General features: G+C 41.4%; 1 protein-coding gene across 1 annotated transcript in view; it reads left to right on the forward strand.

The window, feature by feature from the left end:
• The window catches only part of OPRL1 (opioid related nociceptin receptor 1), a 238810-nt gene that overhangs the window by 207503 nt on the left and 15134 nt on the right, over positions 1-16173 (forward strand). Inside the window, exon 8 of the mRNA XM_075846564.1 lies at positions 5494-5849. Within this exon, the coding sequence (XP_075702679.1) occupies positions 5494-5849 (356 nt within the window). The remainder of the gene's footprint in view (positions 1-5493; positions 5850-16173) is intronic.

Here is a 16173-nt window from a genome sequence, read left to right on the forward strand (position 1 = left end):
GGCATCTTAAGAGCCGCCGTAAAAACACATATGGGTGGTGGTGAAGGGGTTAATTGCATCTTGATCTTTATCATTATACACACAGGGCATGTCATGAATAAGGTCCAATAGGTTATTTGTGAGTTATTCTATAAAACATAGACACGAGTGGTAAGTGATCAGCTCCAAATGGGATTATCTTCTGTAAAATCTTTGGGGCCCATTATTATGTTAAGAGCCTGTGCCCTGCGGAGGATACGCTACTGGGCCAGTCCAACCATGGTGTTAAATGCACAAAGGACATTTTCTTATGTGATTCTGATGCTCTCAAACACAGGAGTATAATGGATAGCAAACCTAAAGAGTCTCTTGTGCAACATATTCCTCATACAATGCATACATCTAATACAAGACATTTTACGCATATCCCACTCTGTCACCACCAATGTATTTTCCATATAAAGTTGTAAGAAGAGGGGTAACCAGAAGCTTCTGGGCTCCAATGCAAAATCTCTAACAGAGCCGCCAACTATAATACCTCATTTATAGTACAGTTATCCTCATATGGGACTAAGGGACCTTTTGGGCTGGCTCCAGCACCTGGGTGCGACCGCAACCTCTGCACCCCCTGTAGTTATACCTACGTCTGCATGTCAAAGAAGTAGCCTGGTTGGTGTTGCCGTCACCTCCTGACTACCAGTTCGCACAACAAAAAAATTACATCAAACTATTGTGGTGGCTTGTTCCACGTACATAGCGTATTGTCAGTCACATTTTGCGTTGCACTGGTTTTTGCATGGAGGGTAACCATGACAGAAGTCATTGTGCTGCAGCAGTTCGTGTGCAAGAGCTTTAGAAATCCGCCTGAAATTCGGGACAATGGGCAAATAATGATAAATTTGAGATATTTATGAATCAAACTGAGCAAACCCGAATAAATGTAAACCAATTGTGATGAATGTGAGAATAGGAGGGCCTTGGGACAGATTTTGCATCAGAAGCCAGGGCCTAGGAGCATTAATCGGTATCCTTGGGTGCACGCTCATAGTCGCATTATGTAGTGCAGCAAAACTGCCATAATAGCTCTATATTATTAAAATAGCACGATCATGTTCTTAGCAGTTTTGAGCACAAAATAAAAAAAGATTTGAGGTCAGCCGTACTCGGTTAGGGCGCCCGTACACAATGCAGTCGAGCTGCTGTAAATGCCTCATGGCTACAAATTGTCGTGGTTTTGGCAATGCAGATTTCAGCTGCGTGGATTGTACAGGTGAAGCAACCGTACAAGATTTGCGGACAAAAAACGCATTGCAAAACTTAAGTAACGGACTGTAAAACCGTTCTGTCGCAGGGTTCTCATCCGTGTGTCAACTAACGCAGCTTCACCAAATCTTGTACGGCGTGCCTGCACACTTATGTCTGGACCACACAGCGCACCCACTACATGTACGGGCACCCGAACACATTTTGGGACTCTTTAAGACTCGTTGTGAGCAAAGTACAATTGAATGTGTGAGAAGAGTTTCTGTTTAAACCTGGACTCCCCTAATGCTAGACATGACCACCCTGAGTTTCTCTCCTGCCATATTGGACCTGCACTTCTATATGGTCTTCTCCAGGAGGTGAGAGAAGTCGCAGCGCTGATGATCACACCGATCTATATTACTCCTGTTGTGTCTAACCTAGCACCACATCCTAAGGTCTGTAGGGTTGTATTGTCTCCATCTCTGCATCTGCATAACTAGAAGTCCGAAGACTCCAAGGCAAAAAATAAAAACAAATCTTTCACTACTGTTTCTGAATTTCTTTGGTGTCACCGGACATCCTAACATCCGGCTCGGCTGTAATATATTTTTGTTATGCTAATTTATGTTTTAAGTTTGGCGGTCCTTTAATCCAGATATTAATATATTCGATTTTTTTGATGCTTGCTGGGGCATCTTTCATTACTCTATGACCAATATCCGTATACTCCTTGTATATATTTGCCTTCTGTGTTTATATCTTCTGCTGCGAAGATCAGCGAGAAGTCTCAGCGTGTATCTTATATGCTGGCTACATCTGCTCGGCATCAACCCTCATTTCCATGTCATTTCAATAATTCACAGCCCAGGGGCGGAAATAGCTTGAGGGAAATCAAGGAAGGCCCAAACGTATGCACCGTGAGGCTTCCAGCTTAGACCATTACTATATTACCGCTGGAATATCAACTCATTAAGTCATCAAGTGCTCCTATACCCTGTGATCTTGTAGCACTGCGGTCTGTAAGGAGATGTTTCAACTTGTAGAATGTATTCTTGTAAGTACTGACCCTTACCTGGCTAAACGTGCTTTGCTTGCTTTACAATTTGGGGTCAACAGTCCAGAAATCCAGGTTATAAAATCTCTTTATGTCAAGTCCATGGGGATTTGCAAGGCAGGCATGTATGTGAGTCAGTGGAATATGTGCCTTGGGATTATCATATTGCAGAAAAGTCTCCTGTTATCTATACTTAAGTTTCACAGACTTTAAAATGCAATATTTTCTGGTTGCATCACGTCATCTGAGAGACATATTCTGACATATTTACCCGCAGTATAGCCTACACTGATTGGTGAAATCCCATAGGCCTGGATGGGATGATCTTGGTCGCTCCAACTGGCTAATACTGGACTGTAAAATATCTCATTGATAACTCCAGTTTATCCTTCGCAGTAGGTTTAGGGTCATTCTCCTGCTGGAAGGTGAACCTCTGCTCCAGTCTCAAATCTATGGTAGACTGAAACCCATAGACCGTGAATGGCGCGTCAATGTGTGCATGCATGACCTGCCGCTCGGTTCATTTGGAAGTTTGGAGGAACGGAACCCCTGTTATTGTGGTCGGTGGGGGTCCCAGCGGTCAGACCCCCACCGATCAGCATGTTATCACCTATCCTGTGGTTTAGGAGATAATTTTTAATCTTTAGACAACCCCATTCATGTCCAAGCAATTTCTTGCATTAAAATTATTGCATTTTTTATTTTTTTTTACGTCGACATAGCTGTGTGAGAACTTGTTTTTTTGCGGGATGAGTTGTATTTTTCAATGGCACTATTTTAGGGTACATATAATTTATTGATTAACTTAACTTTTACTGATGGGAAAAAAGGAGCAATTCCGCCACTGTTCTATGCGTTTTAAATTGACGCTGTTTACCGTGCGGCAGAAATAACATGTTACCTTGATTCTATGGTCTGGTATGGTTATGGCAATAGCATTTATGTATAGGTTTTTTATCTTTTACTACTTTTGCACAATAACACTTTTGAACTATAATTATTTGTTTTTGCATCGTCGCATTCAAGGAGCCGTAACTTTTGTATTCTCCACTGATGTCACCATATGAGGACTTGTTTTTTGCGGGATGAGATGTAGTTTTTAGTGGTATCATGTTGGGGTACATGCGACTTAGACAAAGTTCACACTAGCGTTAGTATACGTTTACCTCTCTTCCGTCAGAGGAAGAGAGGATCGAAAGATTAAATGGAAAGCAACGTTTCCGTTAAAAGAATTACCATTGGTTTCACTGAGATGTTTTGATCACTGATATAATTGCTTGTCAGTGTAAAACTGACAGGAAATCTATTAGGCCATGCCTCTTGCACAGCCTAATAGGTGTATAGCCAAGGCAGGCCTGGGGGCCTTTGTTCATCTGCCGGCTGCCATGTCAACACATCGGCGGTCCCCAGTCATATTTGCAGGCCGCCAGTGGGTGACAGATGGAGCCCCCTGCCTTTGTAAACCACTTAGATGCAGCGGTTGCTATTGACCGCAGCATCTAAAGGGGTTAAACTGTCACGTTTAGGGGTTTGATAGCAAAGGGGGTGAAGGCTGGAGCTAGACCTAGACTTTTGTTTTGTAGTGATGGATTTTATCACTGTCCTTAGGCTAGAGCTATTCATCTCACTACGAAAAAATCGCTGTGATAAATCGTTGTCCATAGGAAGGCATTGAGTGGCTTGAAAATCTCTTCACAATCACCGCAAACAAGTGGGTAGCTCTGAAATCCCAGCATGTAGAGATTAAAGGAAATCGCTAGCAAATCGTGTGACTGGAGCGATATTGAAGATTTACAAGTTACTCAATGCATTCCTACGGACAGTGATAGGGCAGCGATTTTTCTGTAGTGAGATAATTAGCTGTAGTCTAATGCATTCCTATGGACACCGATCAAATCGCTCGCTACAAAAATAAAGTCTGTCTAGCCCCAGCCTAATACATATGCACTCAACTTTTCAGTTGTTTATTTTTTTCATTCCACTGCAACAATTTGGACTATTTTGTTGGATTACTTAAAATCTCATTTCAAATCCATTTCCATCCACAGGAAAAACACCAAGGGGGTGAATACTTTCTCAAGGCACTGTATAAATAGAAGAAAAAAGGGGCAGCTAATATGGTGGAAAGACTCCCTACCATATCATAGGGTTAATTGAAGAAGTTAAATTCAATGAGAAAACGTAATCTTTTCATAAAGGATCCATTCTGCGCTATCCAACACTACGTAGAATTAAGCTTATAAAATGCAAAGCCCACTGTGCCGTCCTTGATGCGTATTATGCATGTGTGGCGGACATCTCTGCCAAGGCAGACCTCTTTAATCTGAAGAATCTGGCAGCAGGGTGTGTGTTGGCTCATCCCTAGAAAGTTCTGATAAATGTCCTCAACGTTTACTTTTGAAATAGTTGAATGTTGTCTCACCATTGCGGAGCGCAGTAAGTAGAGATGCTTTGCACTGCCCAAGTATAGAGTTAATCACACAATAGTATTTTTATTACGTGACTAGTCCACACGGCAGAATTACTTCATCCATAGGTGGTCGCACTTAACCTGAGATGACTGGTATATTCCAGTATACCATTTATATAACGACCAGACGTTTCAGTCCTCCCGGATGATGATGTTCTGACACTCCTGATTAACATGTCATTGTGAGTTATAGGAGCCTGTGAGTGCTCCCCCTTATAGGTTTCCATTACTCCCTTTGATTTTAATGGAGAGTTGGCGCTGCATGCTGAAGTCAAGCACTGGGAGATGTTTCTTGAGGATACTCATGGGTCCTGGCTCCTAAAACCTGTATCATTGACCTGTCAGAAGGTCCTATCATTGGAACACCCTGCTAATGCAAGATCCTTATTTTGGGGTTTCATAAAAATTAGAGGGTCATGGCTCGGGACTCCATTGGGGAGAGAACCAGCAGACAGGAAAGTAGAGCGCTGCCAACGTTTATATACGTGACAAATGCATCGGCAGTTGCAACATATATAGCCGTAAGGCTAACGTGACGGGGTTAAGGAGATGTCTAGTTTTAGACATCCTTTTCTCTTGCTAATTTAGGGTGTCCCCCTTTAAATTGAAGCCTTCATAACTACAGATTAAATGGGCATACTAAAGTGTACTTCTATAACAGCCCTGGGCGTATGACTGGTCACAATAATACTACAATTTCTTTCAAGCCACTGCTCCTATTAACGTATCTTGTGGTTTATTCCAGGTATACGAAGATGAAAACCGCTACCAACATCTATATCTTTAACCTGGCCTTGGCTGATGCCTTAGTGTTGATAACTCTGCCATTCCAAGGCACTGACATTATCATGGGAATTTGGCCTTTCGGGAATGCACTCTGTAAGATCGCCATCGCTATCGACTACTACAACATGTTCACCAGCACCTTCACACTAACAATGATGAGCGTGGACCGGTACATTGCAATCTGTCATCCTGTGAAAGCCCTTGATATCCGCACTCCGCACAAAGCGAAAGTTGTCAACGTCTGTATCTGGATTCTAGCCTCCTTTATTGGAATCCCTGTTATGGTCATGGGGTCAGCAGAGATGGACAATGAGGGTGAGTATGAAAGTCATTTAGAAATATAAGATATTGTTAACATATAGATAATAATGCCTATTAGTGTTAAATTATAACATTTTGTCTGCCTGCAGTCACCACTAGAGGGAGCTTACTGCATACAGTATATACTTTGAACTCAATAAAACAGTGTGCAGTGAGCTCCCTCTAGTGGTGACAGCCTATCATTTAAATTTTGTCTTTGCAAAGGGTTTGGAGCTTTGTATCAAAAAAACTATTTAAAAAATATCTGGGAGGTTGTTACCGTGAATTATATTTAGATATTTATTGACCGAGGTTTACTGTGTGAAGTTCAAAGAAAGCATTTACTGACTGACACAGGATTTTTCTTTTAGTGCACGAAATCCGCTTCCACTGTGCCTGCCCTTTAACCCTCTTTAATGTGAAAGGGATAATTAGTCTAGTGACAGATCGGTTGTTTGTGACTTTCTACAATTAAATCTAATCCCAAACATAGTGAGAAATGGATCTGACCAGCAGTGAAATATTATTATAATTAAGGTTTATTTGAAAAGAAAGCTCGTTTCGGCAAGTTCATAATTATCCGAGGCTAGTGTAACTCATGACCTGCTTTTCTGATTTTGTAGAGTAAAAATTTTTTCTTTGCACAAATGACCCAATTTTATTCTCAACCAGGGTTGCAATTAATGTGGCTGCTTACTGTCTAATGTGCAAACACAATGGACTGAGGAAGAGGCATTAAGGAGAGGAAGAATGGAGAGGGGAAGAAAAAAAGAAACAAAACAGTCGCATCTGAAACTGATCTGCTGGGTTTAACGCAGCCACATCCGTCCCTGTCACATCACAAAGCGTTCAGCCACATCTATAATTCATGTCCTCTGCTCATACTGCGGGGTGCTTGCTTCTGGGTAAAATTTATGAATGCAAATGTGGACAGCTGCCTTTAGTGTTTGCTCCGTGACTGGAGAATTGGATTGGAAATCTAGACTATAAGGATCATTTTTGAAGCTGCACAAACAGTGCCACATTCCCAAATGACCTCTAATGATACCACGGCCTTCTACTGCTGAAGGAGGAGGCGACCGAAGGTGCAAGATTTTAGGAGCTGGGGATAAAAAAGTAAAAACTAGATCTTTTGTAATGAAAGATGGAAATCCGACTTCTGCATTGCAGCATTTGTTACCCCTAATGGAGTGGCAACAAGGTTGTACCTGAACCAACAGGATTAATTTTAGCCATTGATGTTCAGATGATTCGCCTCATGTGGCTCAAAACGTTCTGTATGACATTTTTTGGTTGTGTTGGAAAATATACTGGACGAGCTTAGAAGTCTTGCAGATGGTGTACTAGCTTGAAGGCACTTGGTAATGCATGTAAATCCCAAATTCCTGCCAGCACCAAAGGAGTTTGGGTGCTTTATATCAAATGTGGAATTTTCCTATTGCCAAAATAAAAGGGATTATGGTGCTTGTTAATGTGCCTGCACTATTTGGACAGGGCTAAACAATCATTTCAATAATACAGGTGGTCACAATGTTTTATTCATCACATCCGGTTCCAGCGGCGTGTCTCCTCAAGCGCCCACGGCTCCAGTTATCGGGTGCTTCCTCTTCTGCTCCTATCTTCAGTCACGGCCCTGCTAGGTCTGGCTGTGGCCCTGATCTTCTGCACGGCCTACAGTGTTTGGTTGACTTTTGACGTGACTGTCTATTTAAAGGGGACTCCAGCCTTCACTCCTCGCTCGCAGATCAAGGTACATTCTTTGTTTGGCTATTGTTCCTATTGCCATTTGACTCTGTTCCTGACCCTCACTTCAGTCTTGTTTCTGGATCTTGCTCCTCTCTCGCTCTTTTGGACTTGTCGCTCGGTTCTGTGATTCGACTCCTGACTACAGTTTGGACTTGTCCTCCAGCATGCGTCTTCCTGACTACTTATCAGTTGACACTAAACCTGGCAATGTTCCAGACTCCGCTAAAGCACACCCGCCGCCAATCGGTGACTATTCCTGGAATCCGCCCAGGAAAGTCCATACCTCTTTGCCTCGGGCTAAGTATGGAGAAAGTAGAAACTCCTTTAACTTCGCACTATAGGCCACAATCGGTTTGGCACTGGCTAAGACTAGAGGATCCTTTTTCTCCAGTGAGAATGGTGACCGCTTTTCCATCAGTGACTTACACTCTACTATAATTCAAGGGTTACTGTTACTATTATTTGTTATTTGAGTGCCATTTACGTATTACATGGTGCCAGAAAGATTCAGTTATCTCCAACTTTTGCTTGTATCACATTGAGCCTCTTTGAGAGGCATCACAATGCTTTGTTATGGCTTTCGTGAAGTTCTGGATGCCAGATGTCATCTAAAGTCCTATTTTAACCAATAATAACATTCAGTTCTTAGACCCTCTCCCCCCCCCCCCCTTTACCAAGGTACCTGACATTGTGCAGACGTGTCGTCTAAGCTGAGAAATTACAAATAAAAAAACCTGGGTTCCAGAATCCTTCCCTCAGGTGGTGAGTACATACTTATTGATCTGTCCTGCTACAAAAAAGACCTGTCTTTCACTAGGTGACAGAGATTGTGCTATCAAACTGAACTTTAATAGGATGTGCAACTTCACATCGTAAAGGTCATTTTATGCCAGGACAAATACCAGCGCAATTAAGATTAAGATGTAGAAATGTCAGTAGTAAAATGAAGACATCCGCCGTGGTCCTTCTAACATTATAAAGATGGTGAGCATTTAGCTTTACACTCCACTTTTACCATTATGTACCAGTATCAATGTCCTGTGTATCTTTACTATGTTGCAGTTATTAAGGCATTTAGTCCAGTCCTGATTGCCAAAATGAAGCAGCAAAGACACGTTGTAAAACCTCTACACCGTATCATTGTTGGTCATAGAGTTCCTTAAATTAACATCTCTAAGTAGTATTGCATCTTTGGAATTGGAATAGCATTCTGCATGTAAGAAATGGAACCATCAAAATCAGTGGAGCTTCCAAAGAAGATTTATGACATTTTTCGGAAACCTTTGGGATTTTCACCTCCATTCCTCGAACAATCTATTCTCTGCACCAATCATATGGAGATCAGAAACATCTTATCTTTCAACACTTGACCAAATTGTATCACGGTCCTGCATGGTATGGCAAGGGTTTTTGGGGCTTTTTTTATTTTTCCTTAATGAGATAGATAGATATATATATATATATATATATATATATATATACATATATATACACATACATACATACATACACTGATAGTAATGTACCGGTATACGTCTACACTACCGTCCAAAAGTTTGAGGTCACCCAGACAATTTTGTGTTTTCCATGAAAACTCCCACTTATATTTATCAAATGAGTTGCAAAATGACTAGAAAATATAGTCAAGACATTGACAAGGTTAGAAATAATGATTTTTATTTGAAATAATAATTTTCTCCTTCAAACTTTGCTTTCGTCTTGGAATGCTCCATTTGCAGCAATTCCAGCATTGCAGACCTTTGGCATTCTAGCTGTTAATTTGCTGAGGTAATCGGGAGAAATGTCACCCCATGCTTCCAGAAGCCCCTCCCACAAGTTGTATTGGCTTGATGGGCACTTCTTGCGTACCATACGGTCAAGCTGCTCCCACAACAGCTCTATGGGGTTGAGATCTGGTGACTGCGCTGGCCACTCCATTACAGATAGAATACCAGCTGCCGGCTTCTTCCCTAAATAGTTCTTGCATAATTTGGAGGTGTGCTTTGGGTCATTGTCCTGTTGTAGGATGAAATTGGCTTCAATCAAGCGCTGTCCACAGGGTATGGCATTGCAAAATGGAGTGATAGCCTTCCTTATTCAAAATCCCTTTTACCTTGTCCAAATCTCCCACTTTACCAGCACCAAAGCAACCCCAGACCATCACATGACCTCCACCATGCTTGACAGATGGCGTCAGGCACTCTTCCAGCATCTTTTCAGTTGTTCTGCGTCTCACAAATGTTCTTCTGTGTGATCCAAACACCTCAAACTTCCATTCGTCTGTCCATAACACTTTTTTCCAATCTTCCTCTGTCCAATGTCTGTGTGCTTTTGCCCATATTAATCTTTTCCTTTTATTAGCCAGTCTCAGATATGGCTTTTTCTTTGCCACTCTGCCCTGAAGGCCAACATCCCGGAGTCGCCTCTTCACTGTAGACGTTGACACTGGCGTTTTGCGGGTACTATTTAATGAAACTGCCAGTTGAGGACCTGTGAGGCGTCTATTTCTCAAACTAGAGACTCTAATGTACTTGTCTTGTTGCTCAGTTGTGCAGCGGGGCCTCCCACTTCTCTTTCTACTCTGGTTACAGCCTGTTTGTGCTGTCCTCTGAAGGGAGTAGTACACACCGTTGTAGGAAATCTTCAGTTTCTTGGCAATTTCTCGCATGGCATAGCCTTCATTTCTAAGAACAAGAATAGACTGTCGAGTTTCACATGAAAGCTCTCTTTTTCTAGCCATTTGGAGAGTTTAATCGAACCCACAAATGTAATGCTCCAGATTCTCAACTAGCTCAAAGGAAGGTCAGTTTTATAGCTCCTCTAAACAGCAAAACTGTTTACAGCGGTGCTAACATAATTGCACAAGGGTTTTCAAGTGTTTTCTAATCATCCATTAGCCTTCTAACACAGTTAGCAAACACAATGTACCATTAGAACACTGGAGTGATGGTTGCTGGAAATGGGCCTCTATACACCTATGTAGATATTGCATTAAAAACCAGACGTTTGCAGCTAGAATAGTCATTTACCACATTAACAATGTATAGAGTGGATTTCTGATTTAACGTTATCTTCATTGAAAAAAACTGCGCTTTTCTTTCAAAAATAAGGAAATTTCTAAGTGACCCTAAACTTTTGAACAGTAGTGTATATCTACACAATCATGCTAAAACATCCCTGTATAAATATCAATTTACTGGCAAAGTTCTATCAGTATATCTTTGCTTTTAGCTGGCATTTTTTTTGCTGGTGTGTAATAACAGAGACATCCGGTGGTGATAAAGCATCTTATCTGCAGTTCCATCGCCGGATCTGGGCAAGAGGTGGGGGAGAGACAGAAGTCTCTGGGGAAATAAGATCTTATTAAGGCAGTATCATTGTAAAGTTCTCTCCCTGCTGTGATCAACACAACACATACGGAGGACCAAGAAGAGACTCCGATAAAATCCATCGTTCATTGCTGCTTGAAGAGCGAAAGGCGCTTTTATGCGAGTAATTGCCCAGACAGATCGATCCCTGGTAAACATGTCCCTATGTATACTGTATTTGCCAGCGGTCTTCGGTGACCGTTGCCTCCTGGTTCCTTAGCACTGACTTTATTCTCACATTCTTAAAGGGTTCTATGTTTTACTACAGGGGAATGTTATTAAAGTTATATTTCACAAGCCTAAGCTGGTAGCTTTGCCTTTTGAGGGAAGAATGAAATACATGAAGATTAATCACCTTGGAATTAATGTCTGGATTCAACCGAGGGGACCTGGCTTCCAAAGTCATTTACATGCACTGATGAGTCCCAATAATGATGGCGCAGGCTTTCTAAAAGAATTAAGCTTTATTAGTCTTTTGTATTTTGGAAAAATAAGGTTAAAATAACAGCAAGTCTGACATTAATAGAAGTCCACTTGGTGCCAGTGCAAATGGTCAAGTGAATTGGTGCAGCTGAATTACATTTGTGGTACTTTGATTTATAAATTAGTCACTTGGGTGACTATTCTAAGATCCAATTTATTAAATACCCATAGGATACGGATTTGCTATACATGTCTGATAGATGGGGTTCCCTCCACTGATGGGTTCTGTGTTAGTCACAGCTCCTTAGGACCCGGCTGCAAATCGGAAGAGAAATAGGGGAAAGAAATGTCTATCATTGGAATTTTTTTGTAGTTTATTTTTCTTATATGATTAGCTAAAGCCTGAAAAGCTAAGGTAGGACTTCATAGTGCCAGGACTTTTGCCTCCTCATCTGTACAGGCCACAGTTAAGGCGCTGAACAGCACCATAGAGAAATGTAATAATACAGCTAGATCTTTTCTGGTGTTCTGCATAGGAAAATCAGGATATCCATCTGCAGAATTTTTTTCCAAGAATGTCTGAGAAATGTATTAGACATTTTTGTATTTATTGCATAGAAACCTTTAGAATAATGGGAAGGGGGATGAATCATCTACAAAAAAAAATGTGGCCATTAGAATAGTACAGCTCACTCAGATTGTAATTTTTTCAGGTGAAAATTAACCTATAGATTACTATGGGCAACCCATTTGTATTTTCCAGTGTTATTTACTTTTGATACCTGTTTTGGTCCCTTTCACCAGGACAGGGTTCCATTGGATTAGGACATTTGCAAGATGCCCACTGAATGGTTCCTTGTAGCGCCAATCAGGGTGCTAGAGCACATTTTCTAGTTACCCAGTGATGGCTTACCTCCTCAGTCCTTCCCATTGACACTAGGAATTTATTTAGCAGATGCGATTGTGTGCCCCCCAGTTTATCTTTGACCAAACATTCTCAGTTGCCAATTAGGGAGCCTGTTCTGCAGACCATTCCCCTTCTTGACGTTTGACTTACGTGTACATCAAAGACGGGAGTGAGGGAGTATTGAGCGGGCTCACGGGATAAGCCTGCTCCATACGCCGCTAGTGTCAGCTGTATATTACTGACACCTCGCTCTAATGGCCAGGATCGGAGAATGTCGTAGTCAATAGCGACTGCAGCATCTAAGCCATTAGAGGGTGGGCCCTCTGTCACCCCATGGCCCCTGCCACAATATGATTGCGGGATGGTGATGGTTATCATGGTAGCCTGGGGGACTAATGAAGTCCTCCAGGTCTGCCATCTTGGTTCTACTATTAAGCCCTGCAGGGAATTGTGCAAGTCATCTGATGATCACATGTCCCCCAGTGGCTCTTTAACAAAGTTTTTAGGAATATATGAAAAAATATTGAAAGCGCATTTTCTCCCTAAAGTCATATAAACAATAAAAAAAACACAATTGCTATCACCATGTCTGTAAAAATTTCAAACTAAGCCCTCATGCACACGATCGTAGTGGTGTGCACGGGCTGTGACTTGCGGCTCGGACAGCCGCGGAGTGTCACCCACGGCCGCCCGAAAATCGCGGGCTGCGTGCATTCATTTCTATGAGCCTGGACCGCAAAACAAGGCCGTAATAAGACATGTCCGTTCTTTATGAGGTCCAGGCTCCGTGGTAACTACGGTCGTGTGCATCGGCCCATTGAAATTAATGGGGCCGCAATTCCCCCTCAGATTTGCGGGTGAATTGCCGCCGCAAAAATACGTTTGTGTGCATGTGGTCTTAATTAAAATAAAACCGCCAGCTTTGCTATTTCTCAAAAAAAGGCAATAAGAAGTGATCAGAAATGTGGTATGTACCCCAAAACGGCACCGAGAAAAAAAACTACAACAACTACAATGAAAACAAGCCCTCACACAGCTCCGTTGACGGAAACATTCCTATTGACCAGCAGAAGAAGGGTAACGTCATTTTTACTGCTTGGTAAAAACTAAACCCAAAATAAAATTGAGGGGTTTAATTTTTTCTTTTTCACCACACAAAATAATTTTTATACGTTTTCCAGTACATTAAATGGTGCCATTAAAAATACAACTCAGCCCTCATAAGAAAAAAAAATAACTCATATGAATGTCAAATTTACGGAACAGGATATTGGTTTTCACACATACGTATATTAATCAACATATACCATTAAACCTTTCAGGACTAAGCTTTTTTTTTTTCTTTTTCTTTGTTTTAAAGTCCCTACCTTCCAAGAGCAATAACTTTTTATTTTTTCATCAGTGGAAGGCTTATGTGAAGGCTTTATTTTGCGCGAGGAGTTGAGTTTCTATTCGCACCACTTAAAGTACCATATACACCGCGTTCCAAATTATTATGCAAATGTTATTTTTCGCTGATTTTCCTAAATAGTCGATGCAAATGACAGTCAGTATAATCTTCAAGCATCAACCGTTGGAGTATAATGCGAATTTTATTGAACAAATCTCCTATTATTATGCACAACAGAGATCAAAACATTTTAAAGGTTGTAAAGAGAACTAAAATGGTAATTTGTTGCATTTGCAGCATCAGGAGGTCATATTTACAGAAATCAAAAGCTCTTTCAATAAAAAAAAACGTAACAGGCCAAGTTACATGTTAACATAGGACCCCTTCTCTGATATCACCTTCACAATTCTTGCATCCATTGAATTTGTGAGTATTTGGACAGTTTCTGCTTGAATATCTTTGCAGGATGTCAGAATAGCCTCCCAGAGCTTCTGTTTTGATGTGAACTGCCTCCCACCCTCACAGATATTTTGCTTGAGGATGCTCCAAAGGTTCTCAATAGGGTTGAGGTCAGGGGAACATGGGGGCCACACCATGAGTTTCTCTCCTTTTATGCCCATATCAGCCAATGACACAGAAGTATTCTTTGCAGCATGAGATGGTGCATTGTCATGCATGAAGATAATTTTGCTACGGAAGGCACGGTTCTTCTTTTTGTACTTCGGAAGAAAGTGGTCAGTCATAAACTCTACGTACTTTGTAGAGGTCATTTTCACACCGTCAGGGACCCTAAAGGGGCCTACCAGCTCTCTCCCCATGATTCCAGCCCAAAACATGACTCCGCCACCTCCTTGCTGACGTCGCAGCCTTGTTGGGACATGGTGGCCATTCACCAACCATCCACTACTCCATCCATCTGGACCATCCAGGGTTGCACGGCACTCATCAGTAAACAACACGGTTTGAAAATTAGTCTTCATGTATTTCTGAGCCCACCGCAACCGTTTCTGCTTGTGAGCATTGTTTAGGGGTGGCCGAATAATAGCTTGCAAACCTCTGGAGGATCCTACACCTTGAGGATCCTACACCTAATCCTATTAATTTGTCTGGCAGAAACCTTCCTCATTATGCCTTTATCTGAACGAACCTGTCTGTGCTCTGAATCAGCCGCAAATCTTTTCACAGTACGATGATCACGCTTAAGTTTTCTTGAAATATCCAATGTTTTCATACCTTGTCCAAGGTATTGCACTATTTCATGCTTTTCGGCAGCAGAGAGATCCTTTTTCTTTCCCATATTGCTTGAAACCTGTGGAAACCTACATCCTTCTTAAGTAGTTTTCCTTTGATTGGGCACACCTGGCAAACGAATTATCACAGGTGTCTGAGATTGATTACAATAATCCAAAGAGCCCTAAGACACAATACCATCCATGAGTTTCATTGAAAAACTAATAATTAAATGTTTATGACACTTAAATCCAATGTGCATAATAATTTTGAACACAGCGTAATGTACTAGGAAAAAATTCTTTGTGGGGTAGAATTAGAAAAAAAAACGATTTCTCCATTGCTTTTTGGATTTAGTTTTCAAGTCTTTCACCGTGCGGTAAAAACGACAACTTAACTTTATTCTGTTTGTTAAAAAAAAAATGCATTGTTTTGCGTCACCATATTCTGAGCGCCATTACTTTGTTGTTTTTTTTTGCTGATTGAGCGGAGTGAGGTCTTATTTTTTATGGGACGGCCTGTAGTTTTTATTGGTACAATCTTTTTGATATATAAAACTTTAACATTTCATTACATTTTATAGCGCTAAGGTAACCAAAAAAGTGTTTCTGGTGGTGTTCTTTTTTTGTTTTATTTTTACGGTGTTCACTGTGCGAGTTAAATGGTATATTGTAATAGTTTGGACTTTTATAGACGCGGCACTACCAATTATGTTTACCTTTTACATTACTTATGAAGGAAAATGGGTCTTTTTTTTAACTTTTAAAAAAAATGTTTTATTCTTGTACACTACTGAAAACAAAACTATTTTTAAACTTTTATTAGTCCCTCTAGGGGATTTGAACCAGCCATTGCAGATCGCTGGTACAATACAATACAATACTAATGTATCGCAGTATTTAGAAATTTTCAGCTGGGCTTAACAGAGGCAGAAAGAATGCAAAACTGGGGGCCTTTTATTAGGCGCGCTGTGCACCATGACAACCATTGGAACCCCGCTATCGTGTCGTGGGGGAGGGCTATGGGGCTTTTGTAGGGGGCCGCCCACTCTAACGGTTTAAATGCCACGGTCACTATTGACCGCGGCATCTAAGTGGTTAAACGGCCAGGAACAGAGCAATCCCTGTTCCTGACCTTTAGTGCGAGGTGTCAGCTGTAATACACAGCTGACCACCACAGTGTATGGAGCGCTTGAGCCTGTTTCATACTTCAACCCCTGCACCAGGACGTGCAGTTACGTCCAGGTGCGTGAGGAGGTCAGCCTTAGGTTGGGCT

This window comes from Rhinoderma darwinii, chromosome 13 (genome assembly GCF_050947455.1).
Source record: "Rhinoderma darwinii isolate aRhiDar2 chromosome 13, aRhiDar2.hap1, whole genome shotgun sequence".
NCBI lineage: Eukaryota > Metazoa > Chordata > Amphibia > Anura > Rhinodermatidae > Rhinoderma > Rhinoderma darwinii.